Raw genomic sequence first — 25548 nt, 5'->3', positions numbered from 1 at the left:
GGGGCGGCGAGTAAACGTTTGGCGACAGATGGAAAAAATTACAGTACATCATTCAAGTTCAACACCTTGAAAGAGCCGTCCAGCAATAACACTTATGTCTCTCTAAATGAAAACGCCAGAGTATTGACTTAAATGGAACCAACCAAGTAAGGGCTTGTGTCCACAGCGGACGTTTTATGAGTTGTCAGCTCCTTTCTGTCATTAATTTCTATGCTACAGACGCGACAGGCGCGCTCCTTTTCCCAGCGCCTCTGTTTTAGCGCTCTCTGTGGCAGCGTTTTTGGGCGGAGTGCTCCCAGCGCCTAAAGTTGAAACTAGTTCAACTTTTGGAGAGGAGCGCGCTCATCAAGGTAACTTTTTCCGACCGACCAATCAACATCGAGGAAGTGGCGGAGCCACGGCAGCCGCGAGACTCAGGAAAACGCTCTGAGCTTTTTTTCTTTTTTGGTCCGCCTTGAAAAAAACATCCGCTATGGACACAAGCCCTAATAGTAAAGATTTATGTGGTTACCTTTTCTGCATTGAGCTATATGCTATTAAATGGACAATACATACTGTGTGCATAAAGCCTACAGGGTGTGTGAGCGTGCGTGTGTGCTGCATTGTTCAAACTCTTCAGCAGTAACACAACACTATGTGTAGCACAATATTGATTTCACATTATGCTGTTATGTAAGATACCGCCCACCACACAATCCACCGCATTCCCACTCCTCCCAGTCGGTTCATGGGGGAGCTGTAATCACATGAATTGTGGTTTATCTTGTGTGTCAAGATGAGCATCTTAAAGGGATAGTTCAGATTTTTTTCTAACCCTAGCCCTATTCGCTACTCGCCGACGTTGCTGTTGAGAGTCAGTAAGAGTCCTTTCTCTCTAGCTCCGGTTAGTTAGCCACAAACCAACGCAAGGTCAATCCTATCTGTACAAGCTGACTGAGGACAACTGATATCTTCTTTGTGTGCAGTTTGTGAGCTTCAGTCAGCTTGTACGGACAGGAGCTCGAGTCCATTGAGTTTGCATTTGTTTGTGGCTAATTAGCCAGAGTTAGTACGAGGGCTCCTGAAAGGATTCTGTCAATCGACAACATCGTTGGTTAAGTAGCAAAGAGGGCTTCCAAAGATCTGAACTTTCCCTTTAAAACACGACTCGGGTCATTTACAGTAAACAGCGAGACAGACTGGGACTGAACTGAACCAGCAGGGGCCCGACGTCCTCTGAGCCGGGTCATGGGCTCGCGGCTCAGTCTCCACCAGAGGGGTCTCCCTCGCCCCAAGACATACACGTCTGCTCTTACCAAGACCCAACTCCTACGGGTTCATGCACAGACAGGCCAGAAGCACAAATCATGAACTGATGTAACCGGTCTCATTTGACATGCCCTGAGTGGGAGTTGAACCCCGGTCTCCCGCGCCGTGGGCGACATCGCCGACCGGGTAATGGGTCTGGATGCCTCTGGGGAGTGAGTTTACTTGCAGTACCGCTTAACGTCCACAGCCACTTCACTACACTGTCCATCGTGACTGTGGATAGACACGCGGTACCTCCGTTACACTGACACGGACACAAGACACACACACACGCACTATGTTTGCCAAAGACAGATGCATACAGATATACACACACACACACACACACACACACACACACACACATACAGATAAGACACACACACACACACACACAGATCCAGATACACACACACACTAGACATGCAAAGACAGACAGACAGACAGATACAAACACACGCACGCGTGCACACACACACACACACACATATATACAGATAAGACACACACACAGATCCAGATACACACACACACTAGACATGCAAAGACAGACAGACAGACAGATACAAACACACGCACACGCGCGCACACACACACACACACACACACACACACACACACACACACACACACACACGTGGGCTTGCAGAGTGTACAGTGGGTTAGTGTGCTCTCAGTGACAGGATTAGGGCTGAGTGATGCTCAGGAGGATTACTCAGCATTCTATGGTCACATGATCCATGTCTGAATGCCAGCTAGGCTAGTCAGTTATCCAACCTGCCAGCTAGGCTAGTCAGTTATCCAACCTGCCAGCTAGGCTAGTCAGTTATCCAACCTGCCAGCTAGGCTAGTCAGTTATCCAACCTGCCAGCTAGGCTAGTCAGTTATCCAACCTGCCAGCTAGGCTAGTCAGTTATCCAACCTGCCAGCTAGGCTAGTCAGTTATCCAACCTGCCAGCTAGGCTAGTCAGTTATCCAACCTGCCAGCTAGGCTAGTCAGTTATCCAACCTGCCAGCTAGGCTAGTCAGTTATCCAATATGCAACACTATCTAAACTAGGCCTGACCCACTGAATGGATCTGAATGCCAGCTAGATTAGTCAGTCATCCAACCTGCCAGCTATGTTAGTCAGTCATCCAACCTGCAACGCTATCTCAACTAGTCTAAATGCCAGCTAGGTTAGCCAATCATCCAACCTGCAACACTATCTCAACTAGTCTGAATGCCAGCTAGGTTAGTCAATCATCCAACCTGCCACGCTATCTCAACTAGTCTGAATGCCAGCTAGGTTAGTCAATCATCCAACCTGCCACGCTATCTCAACTAGTCTGAATGCCAGCTAGTTCAGTCATCCAACACTATCTCAACCAGGCCCAGCCAAATCAACTCAAGTGGCACAGTCAATACTATAGCTAGTGATACGGTGCTATAGGGGTGGGGGGGATTTATAAAAAATCTATAATCTAGACCAACTTGTTATGGATTTATACAAAATAATGGGAATTATAATCAATGTATAAATAATAAATTAGCAGCATCTCATTCTAGATCCTACCCCCCCCCCCCCCAAATAAAAAAAACAAATGCATAAATAAATTTATTTTGTTCTTGAATGGTATTGCATTTGGGTTTTATGTGTGGTAAAAGATTATTACAACTACTGCACTTACCATATAAATCCAAGCACTTTAATTAAGACACACTATTACAGGAATAAATTATACCATAATTGTTCCCTTAACAGCCACCCCTCACTCTCTCTGTCCCCTCCTCTCTTTTTACAGCCATACCCACAGTATATTTCTCCTTAAATAAGTGGCCATATGTTTTTGTAATTACACCATAAGAAGGGCACCTCCAGTAATCCTGTCAGCCAGGGACATAAATCCTTCTGTGACTCTGGCCTTGTGGGCGACGTGCGTTTCAACATGTGGATAACATTTGACTGTTTTCAGAGTATTCTTATTCAAATAAACCGGTAGACTGACTGAGGAATGAGGCAGCTAAGAATCACACAGCCAGTGTTGCTGGAGCAAAGTTTGATTCACAAGTCTGGTGGTGTTGGGGCGCCCTCTTGTGGTAACAACTGGTAGCTTTCCCCTCTTTTCGGCATGAGCAACTAATAAGAACTCCAAAAGGTTCTTTAGTACTTGACTATAAGTATACATGTTCCATGTGGTCCAATTTACTCCTGTCATCTATGTTTTGGTGTGTTGTACTTTTGCCCCTTGCTGTAATTTCTACCGTTATTACTTAGAATTTTGTGTCTTGTTTGAGAACAAGTCTCAGTGTCCATGTTAAAATAAACAATAATGCTCTAATAAAAAGGGAAAGCCACCCACTTAAAGAATGTATGTCTCATACAGTATGTTCTTCCTGGACAGTTCAGTCAATATTTGTGACTATTGCATCGCTCTCTCTTAAAGGAACACTCACACCAAGAAAATAAAGCTGATGAATTATGCTCATAATCTCACATTTGCCTTGTACAATTTAGTTTGAGAGTTAATTGAGTTAGAAATAGTTGGAAAGTGTGATGTCTTTATGAGGTATATTATTCCAGAAGTAATAAACAGTGAAATTATGAAATAAACTATGCTTTTCAGCACTGGGCGATAAAGCTACTACTTACAATGCTACTACTTGTCTCCCATTTAATGTTTTATAGCAATGTTTTATAGCAATAACAATAGGTTCAGTATGGCACGGTCATGTTGTAAAACATTTCAACTCTGTAAATCAATAGTTCAAATGAATTTGCACAGTGACATTTTATAGTTTGGGTATATGCATGAGATTATGGGCATAATAAATTAGCTTTACTTTTTTATTTGGTGGGGGTGTTCCTTTACGCTAGAAGAGACTCTATATACTGTATGTATGATGTTGCCTGGATGTAAAGTCTGTGGCTGCTATTTCAATAGATGATAAATTAGTTATTGATACAAGTGGAGCAATAAAATATTAACGTAATTTAAACCTCTTCTGGGTGTCAGACCTCACGCAAGAAAATCCTTTTGTCCCACAAAGTCAGTGACCCATTAGATGATTTGATTTGATTTGATTTTTATTTAGTACATACAATTTATACAATAGTATAAAAACAAGGGGTACAAGGATAACATGTGAAAGTCTGTCGACTTGTTTCCAACATGGTCCCAAGAAAAATACAATAAATCACAAAGAAAGAGTTAAGATAAAATAGATACAACAAGTAGAGCTGCCGCGATAACCGCATTACCGCGGTATCGCTGTTGCATCACGCTCACCGCAGAGTTAGGCTAAATACCGCGTCACCGCTGTTTTTTATCATAATAATAAAGTTGGCTTGCGGCTCTGCAGATATACCCTACTCGGTTCCAAGCGACCCTATTGGTCCAGCCTGGCTCTGCGGCTCTGCAGATACCCCCTACTCGACGCGTCACACTTTGTAGCCTCTGAACGAAAACAGAACGCCGCGCCGCCATCTTTACTGCCTCGCTAAGGATGCATTTCATTCAGGATTTGTTTGCGACAGAACCAAGTGCAATAAACAAAAAAGAATGGATTCACTGTGTATTCTGCCTTATTTATTGATGAAACAAAACCGACATCAACCCAATTTACCACCGAGCGGAGAGTTTAGTGTCACAACAAGATCGCTGATGTGTTAAGTTTGTTGTTGTTATTAGCCTAATGCTACCGTCAGCCGATATGTACACGAGAGGTAACGTTAAACCCGGGTTTGCTTGGTAGAATACACAATGAGAGGTAACGTTAGCTTTGGCAGAATAGACGCAACGAGAGTCTGGTTAATGTTGTTATTGATTGATTGATTGATTGATTGAAACTGTGTTAAACTCTGGCTTGCTGCAAGCCCTCGGACATCTATGCCCACGGAGCTTTCAGTGTACACAAGCGGCGCCGCCTGCGTCCCCACACGGAGACAAACGGAGTAGTATCTGGCTGCAGTGGAAAAGGAACGAAGTACCAGGTGCCTAAAGCGGGTCGAGTCGAGTAGGTACTATGCAGTGGAAAAGCGCCATTAGACTAGAGGCAGGCTATAAGAGTAGACTACTAAAAAAAAAAAGAAATGCATTCAAACGTTTTTTTTTTTTGTGCGCACTGTGCGGTAATACCGCGGCGGTAGAAAATATTTCGCAAATTCGTGCGGTAAGGAAAATATCAATACCGCGGCAGCTCTAACAACAAGTAGATAAAATAGACAACACAATTTTCTAAGAGCCTCATTACAGCATGTCATGTTCCTGTTCTTCAAGAGTGGTGGCCAAGCACCCTCTGCAACCTATTGTTGCAGATGTCGCTTCACACCCCTCTTGAAGACAGCAATAGTGGGGGAGTTTTGGATGGCCCTGGGCAGAGAGTTCCACAGCCGGCAGGCTGTAGACAGAAAGCCATTCTGTGAATAGGAACCCTTTCTAGGCTCATAAACTGAGAGCTGTCCAGACCGTAACTGTCGTCCGTGGACCTGGCCACGCAGGACAATACGAGAGCATAAATATCTGGGGGCAGATCCATTTAACATTTTATACATATGTCCCAGTTTCAGAAAGGAGACCCTCTGCTCCACAGGGAGCCATCCCACCTCATTGAAGTGACATGGCTCAATATGGGTTCGAGGTGGCAGATTTAGGACCAATCGTATGGTCTTATTTTGGCTGGTTTGTAGCCTGTATTTACATTCCACTGTAACACCACTATACCAGTACGTACTTGCATAGTCATATTGGCTGAGGATCATGCAGTTGGCAAGCAGTTTCATAGTTTCCAGTGATAAGAACCTCTTTTCTGTGCAAAAATTTCACCCTTGTGTTAACTTTTTTGATCACCTTCAGGGCCATTGTTTTCCCTGAGAGTGTTTGGTCGAGGTCTGCACCTAGGTATTTAACACAGTCTCTAGACTCGACACTGAAGCCATTACAGCTTATCTCAAGTCGGGAACATTCCTTTAATTTATGTTTTGAGCTGAATAGAATTGACGCAGTTTTTCCAAGGTGAATAGATAATCTGTTGTCAACTAACCATTTGTGAAGGCTTTCCAGCTCCCTACTGAGACCGGCTTGTATTTCTGCCGTGTCGTCTCCAGACACCAGAAGTGCTGAGTCGTCAGCATACAGTAGGAGTCTGCAGGATACTGCAGACACCATGTCATTAACATATAGTGAAAATAGCACTGGAGCAAGGATGCTGCCTTGCGGCACCCCACATGTTATTTCATTATATGAAGATGCGACACCATTTATGTTCACAACCTGGGTCCTTCCAGTCAAGTACGACCTGAACCATCTCACCGACCCATCGTCCATCCCACAGGCTTTGAGCTTCTCAAGCAGGATCTGATGGTCAACAGTATCAAACGCTTTCTGCAGGTCAATCAGAACCATGCCAGTTCGTTTGCCACAGTCCATCTGGGTTCGAATATGGTCAGTGAGATCAATCAGGCAAGCATCCGTAGAATACCCAGGGCGAAAGCCAGACTGGAATTGATAAAGGAGATCTGTCTGTTTAAGAAAATCTGATATTTGATTAAATATGACCTTCTCAAGATGTCTATTGTCCATATTCACACGACAGCCATGTTGCCCTTATGTCATGCTCAGGTTGGGATTCCTTTCCACCCGCAAAAATGAAGGGGTAAAAAAGCAAAATGGCCGTCAAGTGAATATGGCCAATGGAGTCTCTAGTCTCAAGACCCATCCCCACTCACCTGAACTTGCCGGTCCTCACTTGAACACCTTTCATTCCACAGCGCTGCGCTCCACCTACGTCGTTAACCAGGTCGTCCCCGATCATCAGAGCCTGTCAGGAGGGAAAGAAGGATGTTTTGCTCGCCTATAGAGAACGCGGAGCCGGCGCTGTGCGGGCGGAGAGTGAAGACAGTTGCTGAGAGGATTTACTATGGTCGACTGGGTGTGTGTTGACAGGTGGATTTTCTTTGATTAAAAGATGGTTTGGAAGTGTAGTTGTGTGAAGAGCCGCCACGGAAAATGTCACGACCGCCATGGAGGAACTTCAACTCTTCTTCTATTTCATCCCTTCCTCTTTATCCCTTGCAGTTTTAGCCATTTCCCAATGCAAATTGATGTTAACAGTCCTGCAAATCTTGCATAAAACGCCAGTCAATTGGATGCTAATCGGGAACCATTTGTAGCAGATGCACAAGTCTGGCCTCTTTTGAAAGGAATCACGCTGAGTGCTATTAGTCCGGTGGCTTAGCGCCAGATTTGAGAAGGATGTGGACGCACCGGACAAAAGCACCAAATTTTTCCCACGTGTTCCTCATCATCATAGCTTTCATTTTGGGGTAGGGGCCACGTCATCATGATGGATTTCAAGATGTCTGCCATGTAAAATCAAGGTTCTGCCCATTAATAAATATCTTGGTCCATAGCTCGCTCAATATTTGAGCGAATACAAAGGTATTGGTATCCCTATAAACTAGAGAAGCTAAGCTTTCCATTAGTGTTATTTTCATTAAGCCCAACTGTTGGGAAGGGGGTTTAATAGGCAATGATTCAAAATTATGTAAAGTTTTCGCCTAGAAAAAACTGCCATGCTCATCTTCCAAAAGGTCCCTTGGCTGTTCACATGAATATATCAGAGTGAACATTGGTTTTATAGGTACCCACAAGCCTCTTCTTTCCAGACATACCCACTTTGTCCAACTTGCATGCTATTTGGGGCAATAATCAAGCAGGTTTGTGCATGTGGTACAAATGTGTTGAACATTCTAACAACTGCCAAAAATGTGAATGTTGGGTTAGGGTTTGTTGTTAGAATGTTGAACATAGAAGATCAATTTTGGTGTCAAACTATACATTTTCTGGGTCAATAAATGTGTTAATGCTATGAAGAATGTCACCAGATGAATATTTGTACCATTCTAACAACATATTTACATCATTTTTACTTGTTTAACAGTCAGACATGCATGAATCGAATAGACATTTTTAGGGCTGTCTTAAATACTTCGAAGCTTCGAAGCTTCGTTCGATGGGCATGGGATTCGAATATGAAAATAAAATTCGATTATAAAAAAAATATATATATATATATGATTTATATATTTTTTTTGCTTTTTTTGTGTAAAATCAACTCTGCCTCTCTTTGTTAATTACAACAAGCAATGCTGTTTGTTATTTAACACATCCACCGCCAATCCCGTTGTACAGCGTGTTTGCCGGCCATGCGAATTCTGCCAAACCACGCTGTACAGCGATATTGAGATCATATTTAATTTTTTCGCCATGGCATTCATAATTCCGCCACCCAGCCTCTGGTGATACAGTGGGACCCTGCACAATAGTGCAACGCCTCAATACCGCTGCCTGGTGGATGATTGGGCGAGTTACAACCGGAAGTGGCCATCGGTGCATCTGGGAAATCCGTCCGGCAGTCACATATCGTTGCGGGATTACAGACAAACACTGGCGTGCATATGGATCGCTGCCATAACTCAATAATCGATATGATTTGGGCGTTTATTGCGCCATACAAACCGGAAATGGATCTAGTAGATCGACGTCAAATAAGTGGGATCTTTTTCCTCCAGTCTCATCGGCGAACGGTAAGAGGACAGTAACGTTACTTTCAGCTTGATTGTTTATTCTTTTCACTGCAAACCGATCTGATCAATATATCACCCATACTACATAAAGCATTTACTGACGATCACGGAATTATAAACGAACCCCCCCCCTTTCATCCGTGCATGATGAATCATAACGTATACGATCATGTACAGTTGCATTTTTTAATATAGCGTGTATCGGCAATAAACGGCAGTTGGTCATCTATATATGCGTTTATGCCTATAACTCACGTTCTATGAATTACTGCAGAAAATGATAAAAACATACTTATATTCTAGAAGGTATTTTTGGAAGAATATATGAATGAAAAAGTATAACGTTCCTACATCCTGAACAATAGATAATCGATGTTGAATGGGCCATAGTAATGTCAATTTAGCAATACAATTAAAAAAGTTATAGCCCTGCAAAGAAGGTGAACATCTCCATAGGCTTAGACTGGTGGCAGTGATCATACATTGATGGATAGAAGCATGGCAGGGAATGTGTTAAGATGAGGTCGGACTCGGCACTGACAGATTTGTGTTCATTGTGCTGCTTTTATAAAGCCTCAAATGACGGCTTACAATATTTCATGAAAGCAAAGTGTTTAGTTTGTCTAAGATTTAAAAAGGTTTAAACTTTACAGCACTGACAAAGTTGAACAAAGTGCTGTACAAGTCCCACAACATCGAATTCCAAAAGAAAAATCGAAGGTCAGCCCTAGACATTTTATTAGGATCACTCGTTACATGTATTATTATTATCATAACTCTTTAGCCCGTATAGGCGTATTTAACTGTTATGGAGATATAAAAACTGAGTTTTCGCAAAATAAGTCTGCCATATCTTGCTCCCCTTCATAGATTCGCTCGTACGTCAGGTTGTGGGGGTACTATAGACATGACCATGATCACGTTTTATGCACCCGAGTCTCCTGAACACAGAGATAAACCCAAAGTCGATCGGACCTTCCTACGCTTCCTATGGTAACTTTCGTGCACCTACCCCCTAGGACGGTGAATGCCTCATTGTTGTGGAGGTATTATGTGGTATGGGGTTTATCTCTACGCGAACAAACAAATCTATGAAGGGGAGCAAAATATGGCAGGAGACTTGTTTTGTGAAAACTATGTTTTCGTTAACCACTAATAAGCTACAAAACCAAACTGTCTATCATATCAAAACACAATCTAGGGATGTATAGGAATAAAAAAAAATCACATCTAGAATTTGTCCACCCAGTACCAAATCGTTTGTCATGTCATCCCAAAATAAATTTGTTTGAGCAGACCTGTCCATGGTGCTGAATCTTTCGGCCGAAGTTAGGCAATATGTACCAGTGAAAATAATTTCAGACTTAGAAATATTTTTAAAGTAAGAAATTAAGTTGTATTTAATGTTTAGTTAAGAGAATAGAACCCGCATTCTCATATACTCCAGAATAAATTTTTCATTGACCGTGTTTCTAGCATCTACTCCTCATGGACCTGACGAAACATTATAAATTAAAAGTTTATTCGGGAGCATATGAGTGCAGGTTCTATTCTCTTTTTTGCGATTATTACCTAACCCAACGGATAACCGGAGATGCTGGCCACTAATGCACTTAGTTACCACCAATTCTCTGAAGACGTAAATAGCGTCACTTTGACGCTTTGTGAATTGGAGTGTTTTTGCAATGAGGCTCATTTGCATAGAAAGGGGCAACTTTTCTGCCCATATTACCTAATTTAAATACCCGCAAATGGCACTGACGCACAGAGACGCAATGATGATGGCAACACAGTTAGCACAGTATTTTACCCTTTGTGAGTGCTTTGTGAATAGCAAGGTTTGTTTTGGGGCTATTTACACAGGCATTGCGTCAGAACAAGCAGCGCAATCCCTTTGTGAATTTGCCCCCAAGTGTACTAAAAAGCCTATCAAATAAAATTAAAATATCAAGCCTATAAATTACCGTATTATGGCCAAGTCATACATCTATGGATCAAGTCAAATCTCCTCTTTCCAATGGCAGTTAAATCTGGATTTAGTACCACCAGGCGCAGCAAAGACTGAAGAAAATCTACTGTAAGTACAGTTACTTTTGTATAATGTCCATAGCTCCGCCATCTTTCACCAGATGGCGCTGTGTTTTTTTTGTAGACGTTCACAGAAAGGTAAAGAAAAAATATACGTTGTACTTGTATTTTATGGCAATAATGTTCGGGTTTGTTCGACCCGTGAGATATAAATCACGAAGATAACATAAATATTATTTGCATAGAATATTTTCAGCAGCTATGACAGCGGCTGGTGTCAGCTGGGTAGTATAGTTTTATGAAATTTCGACATCCAATCGAAAGCCCTGGGTCTCCTCTTTCTTAGGACTACAACAATTTCATGACAGCGTAATTTCCTCGTGTCTAAATCATCCGGTTTCTGATGCAATGCGCCGAGATTTTTATAAACTCATATTTCGCTAATAACACTTAACCTCTTAACACATTGAGTGCCACGCCCCTTCCGGGAAGTGCATCTGGCCTTGCCGCCCATTAACCCCATGTAAGCGCTCACCTCAAAAATCTGCGATCGGATTAATTTGTCCCCTCCGCTGGCCTGAGATCCACCAGCAGGACCCACTGAGCTCTCTGGCGGTTCAGGAGCGCCATCTGGTGGCCGATCGGCGCAATCGCCAAACAGGATGTTGAATAGAGGTTGTCCTAGACGACCGTAGTACTTCCGGCGCTCGCTATAGGTCCCGCGACTCTGGCTCGTCACACTACACAGTGATCGATTGCCAATAACTCGATAAACAACATGATTTGGACGTATATACCATTATACAAGCTGGAGATGGACCGGGTAAATTTACATCCCATAATGATAAGATTTCAACTCGACGATGATCGCCCAACGGCGCGCGGAGACTGGGGTGAGTTTCAGCGTGTAACGTTACCGTCTTCGATACTAACTGCTATTATCAACATTTGACCCACATTAGATGATTGGTATAACGCTGCCCACGGAATTATAAACGCCCCCTAGCCCATCCGGTCAACATCAGATGACGTGTAGTAACTTCTAGAAGTACGTCTAGTTGGAATTTTTTATATCGCGCTGATTGCCATAAAACTGTATTGCATCATCAATATAATGCATTTGGGGCTATAGATCACGTTCTGGAGAAAGCTGCAGAAAGAGATGAAAACATACTTATACATTAGACCATACTTTACTATGAATATGTGAATGAAAAAGTTTAACGTTGCTACACAATGAACAATACATATAGGACTTTGAATGGGCCCTAATAATGGCAATGTAGCAATAGAATTTAAAAAGTTATAGCCATGCAAAGAAGGGGTACTTCTCCATAGACAAATAGAGCCGGCAACCTATGGTATATCATTAATTTAACCCAAGGCAACCAAAGTGTTAACACATTGAGTGCCACGCCCCTTCCGGGAAGTGCATCTGGCCTTGCCGCCCATTAACCCCATGTAAGCGCTCACCTTGTTTGTAGTGCTAAACCTATATTTTATATTATAGCTATGGATCTAATAACACCGTCGATTGTCAGTGAGTTGCTTCTGGTCAACATGCAAAAAACTTTATTAAAAATAATTTTTTCATCCGTACATTTCCATTTTATACCATTTTGAATATGAATATAGTTTGGGTGATTCTGAGCAGGGACCGAAACTAAAGCCCGCCGCCCGCCAGGGGCGGTCTGTTTTTACCTTTGGCGCATGACACTTAGAGGGCTGCCCGCCGTGTGGCGTGTAGACGTGTAGTTCATAAGCAGGCCCCTAAAAATATTTGTATGCGAACGGTAAAAATCAATTACGCGCACGCTGTGCGAATACAGATTATAGCCTCTCTCGTCTTTTTTTCCCTCCGCTGCGAGATCGTTAAAAAACTACAAGTCCCACATTGCACTCAAGCCAACGGTCCAATCACAGTAGAGTGAAGTGACTGGTTTCATGGGAAATAAAGCAAATGACCAATCGGAAGCTCTCATTTTTCTTGTTTACTTCCTGAAACTCCGCGATCAGGGCTCTCGTTTTCCGAGACACCAACTTATTATAGTCTCTCTTACCAATAGCAATAGATTTTAGAACACCTAGATTTATCGATAGCAATAGTAATATAACGTTAATGCAACAAAACGAATGCCTTGCTTTGTTAATCATAACGTTGATGCAGTAGCGTATGTCGGTGTGTTGGCTGTAACGGACATGACAATAACATAACGTGTACACATTAAAATTGCGATAATCTATTCTAACATTTTCAAATCGATGCAGTTGAATTTCCCCCTTAGGATCGATGCATTGTTACACCCCTACACCAAAGTCACTGGCCCACTGTGTATCTGTGTGTATAATAACTTGGCTAGCGTTATCAACAGCAGAGGTGGGCAATGGGTCCAGCTGCAGCACCGGAGTGCAAGCGATGTGATGTAATTGGCAGACTCGACTGTCAATCAATGGTCTACCTGACACACAAACTCAAACAATGTTTCTGTACTGGAGGTGTGATTGATTGATTGAAAACTTTATTAACAGATTGCAGAATGGGTACAATACAGTACAGCTCAATACACACAATTGTTAAGGGGATGCAGACCAGAGAAAGACTTTCGTCTTGTTTACATCAGGGTCCCCCATTTCAATTAATCAGGAAAGTGTACAGTAGGAAAGTGTACAGTATTTCAATAGGCAACCCTGAAAGGATTATTTTTCTAGAAGAGCAACACAGCCAAAACAGACAGTGGAGCTGTTTGCAGATAGCAAGCATTTTGACTTATTGCGTGGTGGCGATGTCTCGCAGATAATACAACTACAAGTATGATTATATAATATATATTTTATTTTAAAAAAAATTGTATATATAAAATATATATTGGCAGGTAAGAAATATGCTTGGCGGGTAGACTCTTCCCATCTACCCGCCACTGGCCGGTGAGTCAAAAAGTAAATTTCGCTCCCTGATTCTGAGTAATCCCAGGAAAAAGACGCGAAAATAGCTTTTTAGTGGAATCCAGTTATCATGTTGAAATTTTTCGCCTGATTATCAAATCATCCTGAATACAACGCTAGATTACCGTTATGTCTCCTCATGCACGCATGAAATGTGGCTTAGACCGGCGCAATCTCAGACACACTCAGAATAGCATGCACAAGGTGCCTCGATAAATTATGAATGGCAATAGCGAATAAAAGAAATACAGAGAGAAAAACGTAGATCTACATTAACGGCACTCAACCGTCGGGCCACAGAAACGTAGAACTATGTGAACGGCACAGGAAGTGTTAAGCCTGAGCGGTCCGGTACAGGACCGACAATGACATCACGCCATAAATCCATCTCTACTAGGGGTGTAACGATTCGACCTCACAACGATTCGATTACGATTCTTCAGGCAATGATTCAATGCATCATGAAATCTCTTAATTTGACCATGATTCGATTCGATTCGATAAATTTTCGATAAATTTTCGATCAGTTAATTTCCCAAAAAAAATTTAATACACAAATGTGGCTGGGGGAACTGATTCACTCAGCATGAATGGACTATAGGTCAATAAAAACAATACACACAAACATTTTTTTTAAATAAAATAAAATTTCTATTAATTTATCGATTCTAACATATTCAAATCGATGCATCGAATCGAACACATTAGAATCGATGCATTTCGATTAATCGATGCATCGTTACACCCCTAATCTCTACAGAATGTATGAATTAATGTTGCGTTTTTTTCTTCAAATGTGACCAAGAATAAAGACCCTAACCCTGTCAAAACAGCAGTCAGAGTGTATATTTTCAGCACTACGTTTGTTTACCAATGGTTTTAAGTGTTATTAGTGAAATATTAGTTATAGAAATCTAGTCGGAAAAAGACGAGGATTGACGCGAGGATTTGGTGCAACCTAACTTTGAGTGTAGTCTTTTGAGATAAGAGACCCAGGGCTTTCGATGGGCTTTCGAATAAAAAAAACTACACTTCCCAGCTCACACCAGCCCCTGCCAATCATCTGACTTCTATATTGACTTTTTTATCTATCTTATTTTATTTTTCATATCCCACAAACCTGAACGTTATTGCCATAAAACAGAACGCAGTTCGTTTATCTACCAGTCTGTGAACGTCTAGCAAAAAAACTTTACAATCTGATGAAAAATGGTGGAGAAATTTACATTATAAAAAAGTAACTGTACATACAGTAGATTTCATTCACGGTTTGTGAATCACGCCTGGTGATACTAAATCCAGATTGAACTCTGCCATTGGAAAGGGGAGATTTGGCCCAATCCATAGATTTGCAACTTGGCCATAATAAGGTAATTTATAGGCCTGATATTCTATATTCTATAATCATATTTCAAATTGCATGTGTCCGGATGGCAGAATTCAGTACTCTCTACAAAAATCTCCTGTTTAAGGGGTTAACTTGAACATTAGTTTTATTTGGATACTGTATCACACCATTACCATCCAGTCCAATTTGATGAACATCAATTGGATTATCCAACATGTAATTTTCATAAGCGGATATTGTGAAATATATCATTACTGGAAAAAGTTGCTCTGAATTTCATGATATTTAGTTTTTAACTAGCTGTGAGTCAGTGCTACAGATATATATCACACAGTGTTAAGTACCTCATGTGGTTGAAGCCCCATATCATTGAGAACACTCTGGAAGAACATAGGAGCTGGCTTGCCCACCACCTCAGCCTCTACGTCACAGGCATACTGGAGGGAGCACAAATCAAATGGATTGCAGTTAAAGGCAGAATGAGTAGTATTTTTCTAAAAAAGAAAAGATTGTCTTGTACAAAGATAATCCCTCTCAATCATCACTTATGACCCACTAGTAGTGTGTGGTGGTGTCTTTATGACCCACTAGAAGTGTGTGGTGGTGTTTATGACCCACTAGTAGTGTGTGATGGTGTCTTTATGAACCACTAGAAGTGTGTGGTGGTGTCTTTATGAACCACTAGAAGTGTGTGGTGGTGTCTTTATGAACCACTAGAAGTGTGTGGTGGTGTCTTTATGACCCACTAGTAGTGTGTGATGGTGTCTTTATGACCCACTAGTAGTGTGTGTGGTGGTGTCTTTATGAACCACTAGTAGTGTGTGGTGGTGTCTTTATGACCCACTAGAAGTGTGTGATGGTGTCTTTATGAACCACTAGTAGTGTGTGGTGGTGTCTTTATGACCCACTAGTAGTGTGTGGTGGTGTCTTTATGACCCACTAGTAGTGTGTGGTGGTGTCTTTATGACCCACTAGAAGTGTGTGGTGGTGTCTTTATGACTCACTAGTAGTGTGTGGTGTCTTTATGAACCACTAGTAGTGTGTGGTGGTGTCTTTATGACCACTAGAAGTGTGTGGTGGTGTCTTTATGAACCACTAGAAGTGTGTGGTTGTGTCTTTATGACCCACTAGTAGTGTGTGGTTTTTGATTGATTGATTGAAAATGTTATTAACAGATTGCAGAATGGGTACAATACAGTACAGCTCAATACACACAATTGTTAAGGGGATGCAGACCAGAGAAAGACTTTCATCTTGTTTACATCAGGGTCCCCCATTTTCAATTCATCATAACATACATGACATACAGATAGACAGTACTGCTACATCTATACATTTATGACATACCAGATTTACAAATACAGTACTGTTTGTGATACAAAGAGTTTAAAACAGAGAGTATATACATTTGACGAAGAAACTGTACATTGGATGAGGTGGGGTGGGGGGGGGAACTGTACATAGGAGGTGGTTGGGGTAGGTAACTGTACATTGGATTATCGACAAAACCTTACTTGGTTCCAAGAAGAGGGTCTTGTGTATGATTGGATTAGGACATTTACATTGGAGGGGGTTGAGTTAGGACATTTACAGGGACCAGTTTCAAATTGCAGTCTCCCGTAGGTGCTCCTTGAGAGTGGTTTTAAAAGTGGGTAGTGATTCACATTCCTTTACAGCTGTGGGTAGGGCGTTCCACATTGATGTGGCATAATTGCGAAACGTGTTTAGTCCCTTGTTGGAGCCGAATCTGGGTTTAACATGATTTGTGGAGCTCCCTCTGGTGTTGTGGTCGTGGTATTCACTGACCTTTGGGAAGTATTTTGACATGTACATGGGTACCTTAGTCGTGTAGTGTATCTTGTAGACCAGGCCCATTGCAAGTTGCTGTACTCTGTCGTCTACTCTAAGCCATCCTAGGTTGTCAAAGTGGTGGTGTCTTTATGACCCACTAGAAGTGTGTGGTGGTGTCTTTATGACCCACTAGTAGTGTGTGGTGGTGTCTTTATGACCCACTATTAGTGTAACTGAGGGGTACAATTCCCTGACTGTATTGTTAGATATGATACTTACTACCACTACCTCTTGTACTTTAGACTCTGGCCACCCAGTACTAGGTATAAATAATTATGATAAACACTACCACCTGATGAAACGGATCCAACACAAATGTACCAAGTCGAAAGTCTGCGTTTAATAATACATAGCAAAAGGTATGTACAACGATCACTTAATTACATTTATGATTTGAAATAGTATGCACTTTTATGGCAAATGAGTATTCGTAGGTAGATCAATATCGAATGTCCAATCTCTGATTGCGCAGGAAGCAAATATACAACCTGGAATATTTAGGGAACAATAGCAATGATACTTGAATGATTATATAGCTGGATACACTAGGGGAAGGTTCCGACTGCTTGTAGGACAGCTGGAGGGGGGGGGGTAGAGTCTGGCTGTATCCCGTCTGGCCGAGGGTATCCTGGGAGAGCCCACAGTCGTGCGACCCGGTGCCCAGCGATCCTCGATCCACAGATGAAAGCAGTTGGACTCTCTGTGGCCGGCGTCCTCCGGTCCACGATGGAGAGACGTGAGGCGACCTCGTCGTGTAGAGCGTCTTCTCACCTGTCGTCCTCTCCGGGGGGGGTATTTCCAACACACCGCAGTGTTGGCCTTTATCCATAGAATAATCAAAGTACTCAAAGCATAATCCAAGCCGGGGAAGGCTAGCCGTCGTCGGTAGAATAATCCAATATACAGGTCCACTCGCTCTTTGGCCTGGAGCTCCTCGGGTGCAGCTTCACGTGGGGTCAACCACCCTGGATAAGCGTCCAGCTGATGCCCGAAACGATGGGGGTGCTGATTACTATAGAACTCTTACCGCACAAGGCACTACATATGAATAGACTATTATTAGCTTAATAGAATACGTCCAACTCGACGATATAGTGCCAAATATGACTATTCAAATATTAATATACACGATGTCTCAATGCCGATACTGGGCCGAATTGGCCTTACTGCCCACACGTGGTTCGCGGGGAGGCTTTTGCGTCTGTCACTCTGTTGGAGGGTAAGGAACTGGACTAAAAGAAAGCTCTACTTTAATAGCGCAGTATATATACGCACTATGAACAAATAGTACCATTAGTGGTGCGGTAGACATATTCCTACGCGGAACTAGGACTTGTCCATACATGTTGAGCGGTACGATTGAACCTGGTCTGAGGGGTATGGCGACCTGGCACCAAGGTCTCGTCCAATGGTAGAATGGAGACTATTATGGGATGTTCAGTAGACTAGAAGGGATATTCAATGCATATTGTACAAGGAATATACAAGGGATATCAGGGGATATACAAATACAATTAAATATATATATATAAATAACTATATATATTCGGTTTAATCTGATCCTTCAGAACAGCCGCCCCCTAATTGGTCCCAACCCAATTAGTTAAGCAGAGACAGATTAACCGCACTGTCTACCACTCAAGGGTTCGCTGTAAGGGTCAGTCAACTCACAAAGTCATAGGGTCATGGTCATCATCGATTGTGTCTGGGAGTCGGGGCAGTTCTATGAGCCTCGCCACAGGACGGGTGTAAATGCGCCCCTGGACGAGTACTTCAGCTGCTCGGACCTTGCCATCGGCACCGGTGATCACTTTGCTTACGCGGCCAGCCGGCCACATAGCTCTGGGTAGTGACTGGTCAATAATCATGACGACTGTTCCTTCCGTCAAATTGTCTCTCTCTTTTACCCACTTCTGGCGGGTCTGTAGAGACGGTAGGTAGTGCAGTAGGAAACTGCTCCAAAACTTGTCGGCTAATACTTGGCTGTACCTCCACATTCGTCGGCCGTTCGCTTCTTCAGGCCGGTACGTTGTCTGGGGTAACGCGGGATCTAGCCGCCCCATCAGGAGGGTGTTGGGGGTGACTGGGTCAACATCTGCTACATCACTGGAGACGTAACCGAGGGGCTTTGAGTTCAATACTCCCTCAATCTCCGTGAGGACTGTCATTAGGACTTCTTCCGCCACAGTCTGGGCCCCAAGTACTGCGTACAGGGCTGTCTTTATAGAACGTACTTCTCGTTCCCAAGTTCCACCGAAGTGGGGTGCGTTTGGGGGGTTGAATTGGAAGTCAATCTGGGCTGGAGCGAGGTGGGTCTTAAGTTCTGGGCCCATAGCTTGGAAGCTCTCCCTCAGCTCTCTTTCTCCGCCTTTGAAGTTTGTCCCGTGATCTGACAATAATGTAGACGGTTTTCCTTTCCGTGATGTGAATCTTCGGAAGGCCATAAGGAATGAGTCTGCGCTCATGGTCGGAAGGAGCTCGATATGTATCGCTCTGGTGGTCATGCATTTGAATACAATACCCCACCGCTTCTCGGTGCCTCTTCCTTTCTTTATGTGCAGCGGGCCAAAACAGTCCATGCCTGTTGAGTGGAATGGCTTGTCGCCGAGTCGGAGGCGACATGGAGGTAGGTCAGCCATCCGTGGTATGCTGGGCTGCGCGCGCCACTTTCGGCAGTCTAGACAGGTTCGCTGGAAGCGTCGCACCGCCTCTCTTCCTTGAAGTATCCAGTAACGACGTCTGATTTCCGCGAAGACTCTCTCTGCTCCTGCGTGGTGTACATCCTCGTCGTATTTCTTTATAATCAGCTCTGTGACCTTGTGTCGGCTGTTCAATACGATCGGGTACTTAATGTCATCCGGTAAATTGGGGGCTCTCCGCAGGCGACCACCCACTCTGATGAGGGTATGTGTGTCACTCTCGGGGGCCAGATTAATCAATCTGCTGTCTGATGGGACGGGCTTTCCTCCCTGTAGACAGTCTAGTTCATCGGGGAACGAGTCTCTCTGGGCTCGTTGCAGTAGAAGCAGTTCTGCTTCCTCGTAGTCAGCTGCTGACATATCAGCGGGGGACTTAATCTCTGGGTGGTGCCGCAGGAATGTCCGTTGCTGCGCACTCTCTATGGTAATGCAATCGTCTATGTTGGGGTCTGCGGAGACAACAGTGCTCAATCCACAGAACATGGGTTTCTTATTCTCAGCCTCCTCGTCACTTGCTTCCCTCGGGGTGGGCGTGGGCCAATCTCCTTCCGGGAGCTTGAGGAATGCTGGTCCGTCACTGTAGATGTTATGACGGGTTAAGTCATCTAGGGACATTCCCCGGGTGATGACATCAGCTGGGTTGTGTTTTGTATCAACATAGCGCCAGTTTGCTTCTCCGGTTAACTCTCCGGTTAACTCTTGAATCTCAGTGACTCTGACTCCCACGAAGACTTTGTATTTGCATGAATCCGATTTGATCCAGGCGAGTACTGTCGTGGAATCTGACCACAGGATTGTTCTATGCACCGGAATGGTGAGCTCACGTTGGATGAGCGTGGCTAGATGCGCTCCTGCGAGGGCTGCGCAGAGCTCTAGACGTGGGATAGACTGTTGCTTGCGTGGGGCTATTCTCGAGCGGGCGAGGATGAATGCTGTGTAGATCTCTCCCCCCTCTTCTTGGGCCCGCAAGTAGGCTACTGATCCGTAGGCGACCTCGGAGGCGTCACTGAAGACGTGTAAATCCATTTTACATGTCTCTGGCCTCACCGTGGGTGGGAAGTAGCTTCGGCGTATATTAATGCCTGGGAGTGAGTGGAGTTCCATCTCCCACTCTCTCCAGGTGGATGCAAGGTGTGCGGGAATGGGGTCGTCCCAGCCCTGGTCCTTGTCCCACAATGCTCGTACAATCATCTTTGCCCTGGTGGTGTACGGTAGTATACATCCTAATGGGTCATATTGTCGGGCGAGTGTTCTGTACACACTCCGTCTGGTGGTCGGTATTGCCGTCGACCTTCCCTGCTCCGTGGTCAGGGGTTTGTGTCTATAGTGGAGCGAATCTGTTTTGAAGCGCCACACTAGTCCTAGTGTCATCTCTTGGGCTTCTCCTGGGATTGTGGCCATCCAGGTCTCGCTGCTCGCTGCCTTGTCCTCGGAGGAGAGGCTGCGCAGTACGTGCGGATCGCTGCTGGCCCACTGCCTGAGATCAAAGCCGCCTTTGATCAGAGAGGCGCGGAGTTTAAGTAGGAGAGCCTCGGCTTCTTCCTGGGTCGAAACGCTTTGTAGACAGTTATCTACGTAGAAGCTGTTCTTCACACTGTGTCGGACCTCTTCGTCCGCTGCTGGGTCCTCTGCGACATGTCTCTGTAGTGCAAATGTAGCACAGCATGGGCTGCATGTAGTTCCGAAAGGGAGGACTTCCCATTGGTAGATGGCTGGGTGCTCATCTCCTGGCCTCTCTCTCCATAGGAACCGCAACAGGGGCTTGTCCTCCTCTACTAATCTCACCTGCAGGAACATCCCTTTGATATCCCCGCTGATAGCCACCTTGTCCTGGCGGAAGCGGAGTAGTACGCCTAGTAGGGAGGGGCCGATTGTAGGACCGGGCAATAGCTCTTTATTCAGATTTTGGGATCCGATCTGGTACCTGCAGTTAAACACGATGCGGTCTTTGCCGTTGTGATGAACCTTGTGGTGGGGCACGTACCACGATTCAGTCGTCTGGTCGGCCTCTTTAATGTCAATCTTTGTGACATGTCCCGCTGTGATGAGCTTCTCAATCTCAGCGCGGTATACACTTTCTTGGGCGGGGTCCTTGGCTAAGCGCCGCTCTGTGTTTAGTAGGTACCGCTCTGTGGCGTCTTTCTTTGCGTGAAAGGTAGGCATCCCTTCCCGCCGCAGGAGTGGCGTGGCGTATCTCAACACGCCGCTGACTGGGACTCTCTTTGTTCCCGTCTCGAGGAGGTTAATGGCGTAGATGTCGTCTTTAGAACGAATGTCTTTCTTTTCGTTCTTAAAGGGCATTTGTTCTAAGGTCCATAGCCTCTCTACCTGCTGCAGGAGTGCGGTGTCTCCCTCTGTGACTCGGGAGTGGAGACAGCTAGTGGCTGTGGTTCGGTTGAGAGATTTGGCGAGTGGGCCTTGGAGAGTCCATCCTAGGCGGGTCTCGACTGCTGCAGGACAGCCTCTGGGTCCGGTATGAACCCGGTCTATCGGGACAATGAGGTCTGCATGGTCGGAGCCTATCAACAGTGTCGGGGTAGCACCGTCTATGAGTGGGATCGGTAGCTTGCGTAGATGTACATATTTCTCCATCAGCTTGGCTACGGGGTATGTGTACCGCAAGAGTCCTATTTCTTGGCTGGTGAAAGCGTCTGTAATCCTGTACCGTCGCTCGGGCTGGCCGCTTGCTGCGATAGAGAATGAGACATTCTCGCCCTTTATCGTTTTCAAATCTCTTCTTATTGTCCGAATTGTCATTTGGTTTTCGCTCCCCCGCAGCCCTAGCTGGGCCGCAGCGGACGCAAGCAGAAGGGTCTTCTCTGACCCGTCATCAAGGACGGCGTAAGTGTCCATGACTTTATTCTGGTAGCTCAATGTCACACGGACTACCTTTAAGAGCACTCTGGCTCCGCTGCTGCTGGCGGGGTCGATGTACATGACGCTTGCTTTGCTGCTTGATGGTGCGGGTGGAGGCCGCAGTCTGTTACTGTCGTGGAGTATGTCCAGATGGGCTCCATCGCACCGACTGCACTTTTTCTTTAAGCGGCATTCGGCTGCCATGTGTGATCGCGCACAGCGAAAACAGCGTCTGTTGGACTTTATCCATTGACTCGCTTCCTCCGCATTCATCTTGGGGAATGAGTCACATTGTGACAGCCAGTGTTCTTTCTCACAGTAGGGGCACACTATCTTCCACTTCTCCTTTCTTGAGGGGGTACTGTGGCTCCTACTGCTTGGCACTGACTCCGATTGGTGCATGACAGTCACCGATCTTCTTCCATCATTTAGTCTCCTGGTTCCTTCTCTGGAGCCAGGGGTGCTCCGTCCGAATGTATCTAGCCGTAAGCTGCTGACTTCTCTCGCCAGGAAGTCGGCTAGATCGAGGAGGTTCGGTTCGGGGCCATTAGGGTCTCGGTGGTCTCTCTGCCGCCTAAAGCGCTCCTGTCGGGCGGGCGGTAGCTTCTCCAAGATCCCCTCTACATTTGAGTTGGCGTATAGTTCATGCCTACCCTTTTCCCTCTGCGCTCCCAGCATCCCTACTAGGGACTGCACTCTGATGGACAGGTCGTCCAGTGCTCGATTGTCTGTTGCTGGGGGTAGGCGGTCGATGTGCCTGATCTCCTGGATCACGTAATCCCATATACGTCCATATCTCTGGTCCAACGCTACCAGCGCTGCGGTGTATGGGGTCGTGGAAGTGGCGTAGGCGAGCGCTATGTTGTGCGCGCGGGGTACCTTTAAATGCTTCAGTAGTATCGCGTATTTATGGCGTTCATCAATGACATCCACCAACATTGTCTCCAGACACATGCGGAGCTCCGTATACTGGGCCCGGTTCTCCTGGGTGAAGTCTGGTACCATAGGTGTGCCAATGTATGACGCGGATTGTTGATACATCGGCGAGCGTTGGGGGAGAGGCCTCCTAGGCGAGTCTCCTCCTGCTCCTTGGCGTGGGCTGGTACCGGCTGTGTACCATGGCCCGCTGGTCCAGGTGCTGTTCCTCGGTGCGGGTCGTGCGTCGTGCTCACCCGTGAATAGCGTCGGGGGTCTGTAGCGCAGCTCCGCGGGGGTATAGCCTGGGCTGTACTGGACCTCCTGGTCCGGTAGAGTACTGTGCTGTCGTCGGGCGTGGTTCTCCTCCTCTTCCTCTTCGTCTTGCGTTAGGTCATCCAGGGCTTGTAGTCTCTGATTTAGCCTCTCCGCAGTGTATGCTGCTCCTTCCCGGTGGCTGGGTCTCGCTTGGACCGGTTGGGGAAGGGGGTCTGCGGGGGGTATAAACCTCGTCTGTTGGTCAAGTTCAGGGTCGCTTACTCGGCTAGGGGATGCCGCCCTGGAGTGATGTCTAGACGAGTTCCTGGAGCCTCTGGTGGAGGGAGGGGGTGTTGTCCTTCTGATCAGCTGTTCTATTAGTTGTGCTTGTGCTCTGTCGCGCTCGGCTTTGCGCTTGGTGAGATCCGATTCTCTCTGGGCACCGGTGGCGGCGCGCTGGGCGTCGGCCCGGTCTCTTGCCATATTCTCTTCCATCTGAATGCGTCTTATTTCCAGGCGTATGTGCTCTTCTTCGCTCCGTTGCTGTATCTGCAATCGATCGCGTTCACCCTGGAGTCTATCGCGTTCAGTAGAGGCTTTCAGGCTGACGAGGAATGCCTGCTGTAGTGTCCTCTCTGCCTCGCTGGGAGAAGACGGTTGTATAGGGGAGCCGTCCCTTGGGGTACTCCGTGCGGAGTCATGGAGCTCTATCTCCACGGTGCTCTCCTCATCTTCTTCCGTGCCGAGTTCTCTCTCGGTAGTGTTGTCTTCCTCCCGGGACTCGTCGGGGACTACTTCTTCGGTATTGGCGGGGTGTAAAGTCATGTCTGGTTCCCCCTGGTCCCCACCGTGAGCTGGGTCAGTTACGTTAGAACCCATAGGGGCTTCTATGGTCGGGGTAGCCTGGTCGTTAGGGTTAGACATAATTTTACTTTCTAGTTTTACCGCGTTTACTGTTGGTAGAAGACTAGGTTGTTGACTGACAGCGTAAGCCTCTAGGTACTGAGGGAGCTGTCGTTTGCGCCGCGGGCGTTGTTGGTTAGGAGGATCGTTTCGTGGAGTGTTCATCATAGGCCATTTTAATATTAATAACACTATATTAATATTACACTGATTACCCTCCGGCTCGAAGGACCAATTGTAACTGAGGGGTACAATTCCCTGACTGTATTGTTAGATATGATACTTACTACCACTACCTCTTGTACTTTAGACTCTGGCCACCCAGTACTAGGTATAAATAATTATGATAAACACTACCACCTGATGAAACGGATCCAACACAAATGTACCAAGTCGAAAGTCTGCGTTTAATAATAATACATAGCAAAAGGTATGTACAACGATCACTTAATTACATTTATGATTTGAAATAGTATGCACTTTTATGGCAAATGAGTATTCGTAGGTAGATCAATATCGAATGTCCAATCTCTGATTGCGCAGGAAGCAAATATACAACCTGGAATATTTAGGGAACAATAGCAATGATACTTGAATGATTATATAGCTGGATACACTAGGGGAAGGTTCCGACTGCTTGTAGGACAGCTGGAGGGGGGGGGGGTAGAGTCTGGCTGTATCCCGTCTGGCCGAGGGTATCCTGGGAGAGCCCACAGTCGTGCGACCCGGTGCCCAGCGATCCTCGATCCACAGATGAAAGCAGTTGGACTCTCTGTGGCCGGCGTCCTCCGGTCCACGATGGAGAGACGTGAGGCGACCTCGTCGTGTAGAGCGTCTTCTCACCTGTCGTCCTCTCCGGGGGGGGTATTTCCAACACACCGCAGTGTTGGCCT

The 25548-nt window shown here is 45.3% G+C and overlaps 1 protein-coding gene across 1 annotated transcript in view; it reads right to left on the bottom strand.

The window, feature by feature from the left end:
• lhpp (phospholysine phosphohistidine inorganic pyrophosphate phosphatase) overlaps positions 1 to 25548 on the bottom strand; it is an 89658-nt gene that overhangs the window by 57632 nt on the left and 6478 nt on the right. Inside the window, exons 5-6 of the mRNA XM_084322884.1 lie at positions 15518 to 15610; positions 6995 to 7086 (exon numbers count right to left, since the gene is read on the bottom strand). Coding sequence (XP_084179010.1) covers positions 6995 to 7086; positions 15518 to 15610 — 185 coding nt within the window. The remainder of the gene's footprint in view (positions 1 to 6994; positions 7087 to 15517; positions 15611 to 25548) is intronic.

The sequence above is a fragment of the Notolepis coatsorum genome (assembly GCF_963971535.1).
Source record: "Notolepis coatsorum genome assembly, chromosome: 10".
Classification (NCBI taxonomy): domain Eukaryota; kingdom Metazoa; phylum Chordata; class Actinopteri; order Aulopiformes; family Paralepididae; genus Notolepis; species Notolepis coatsorum.
Note: the sequence above shows the minus strand (reverse complement) of the source record. Positions and strands in the feature narration are given on the sequence as shown.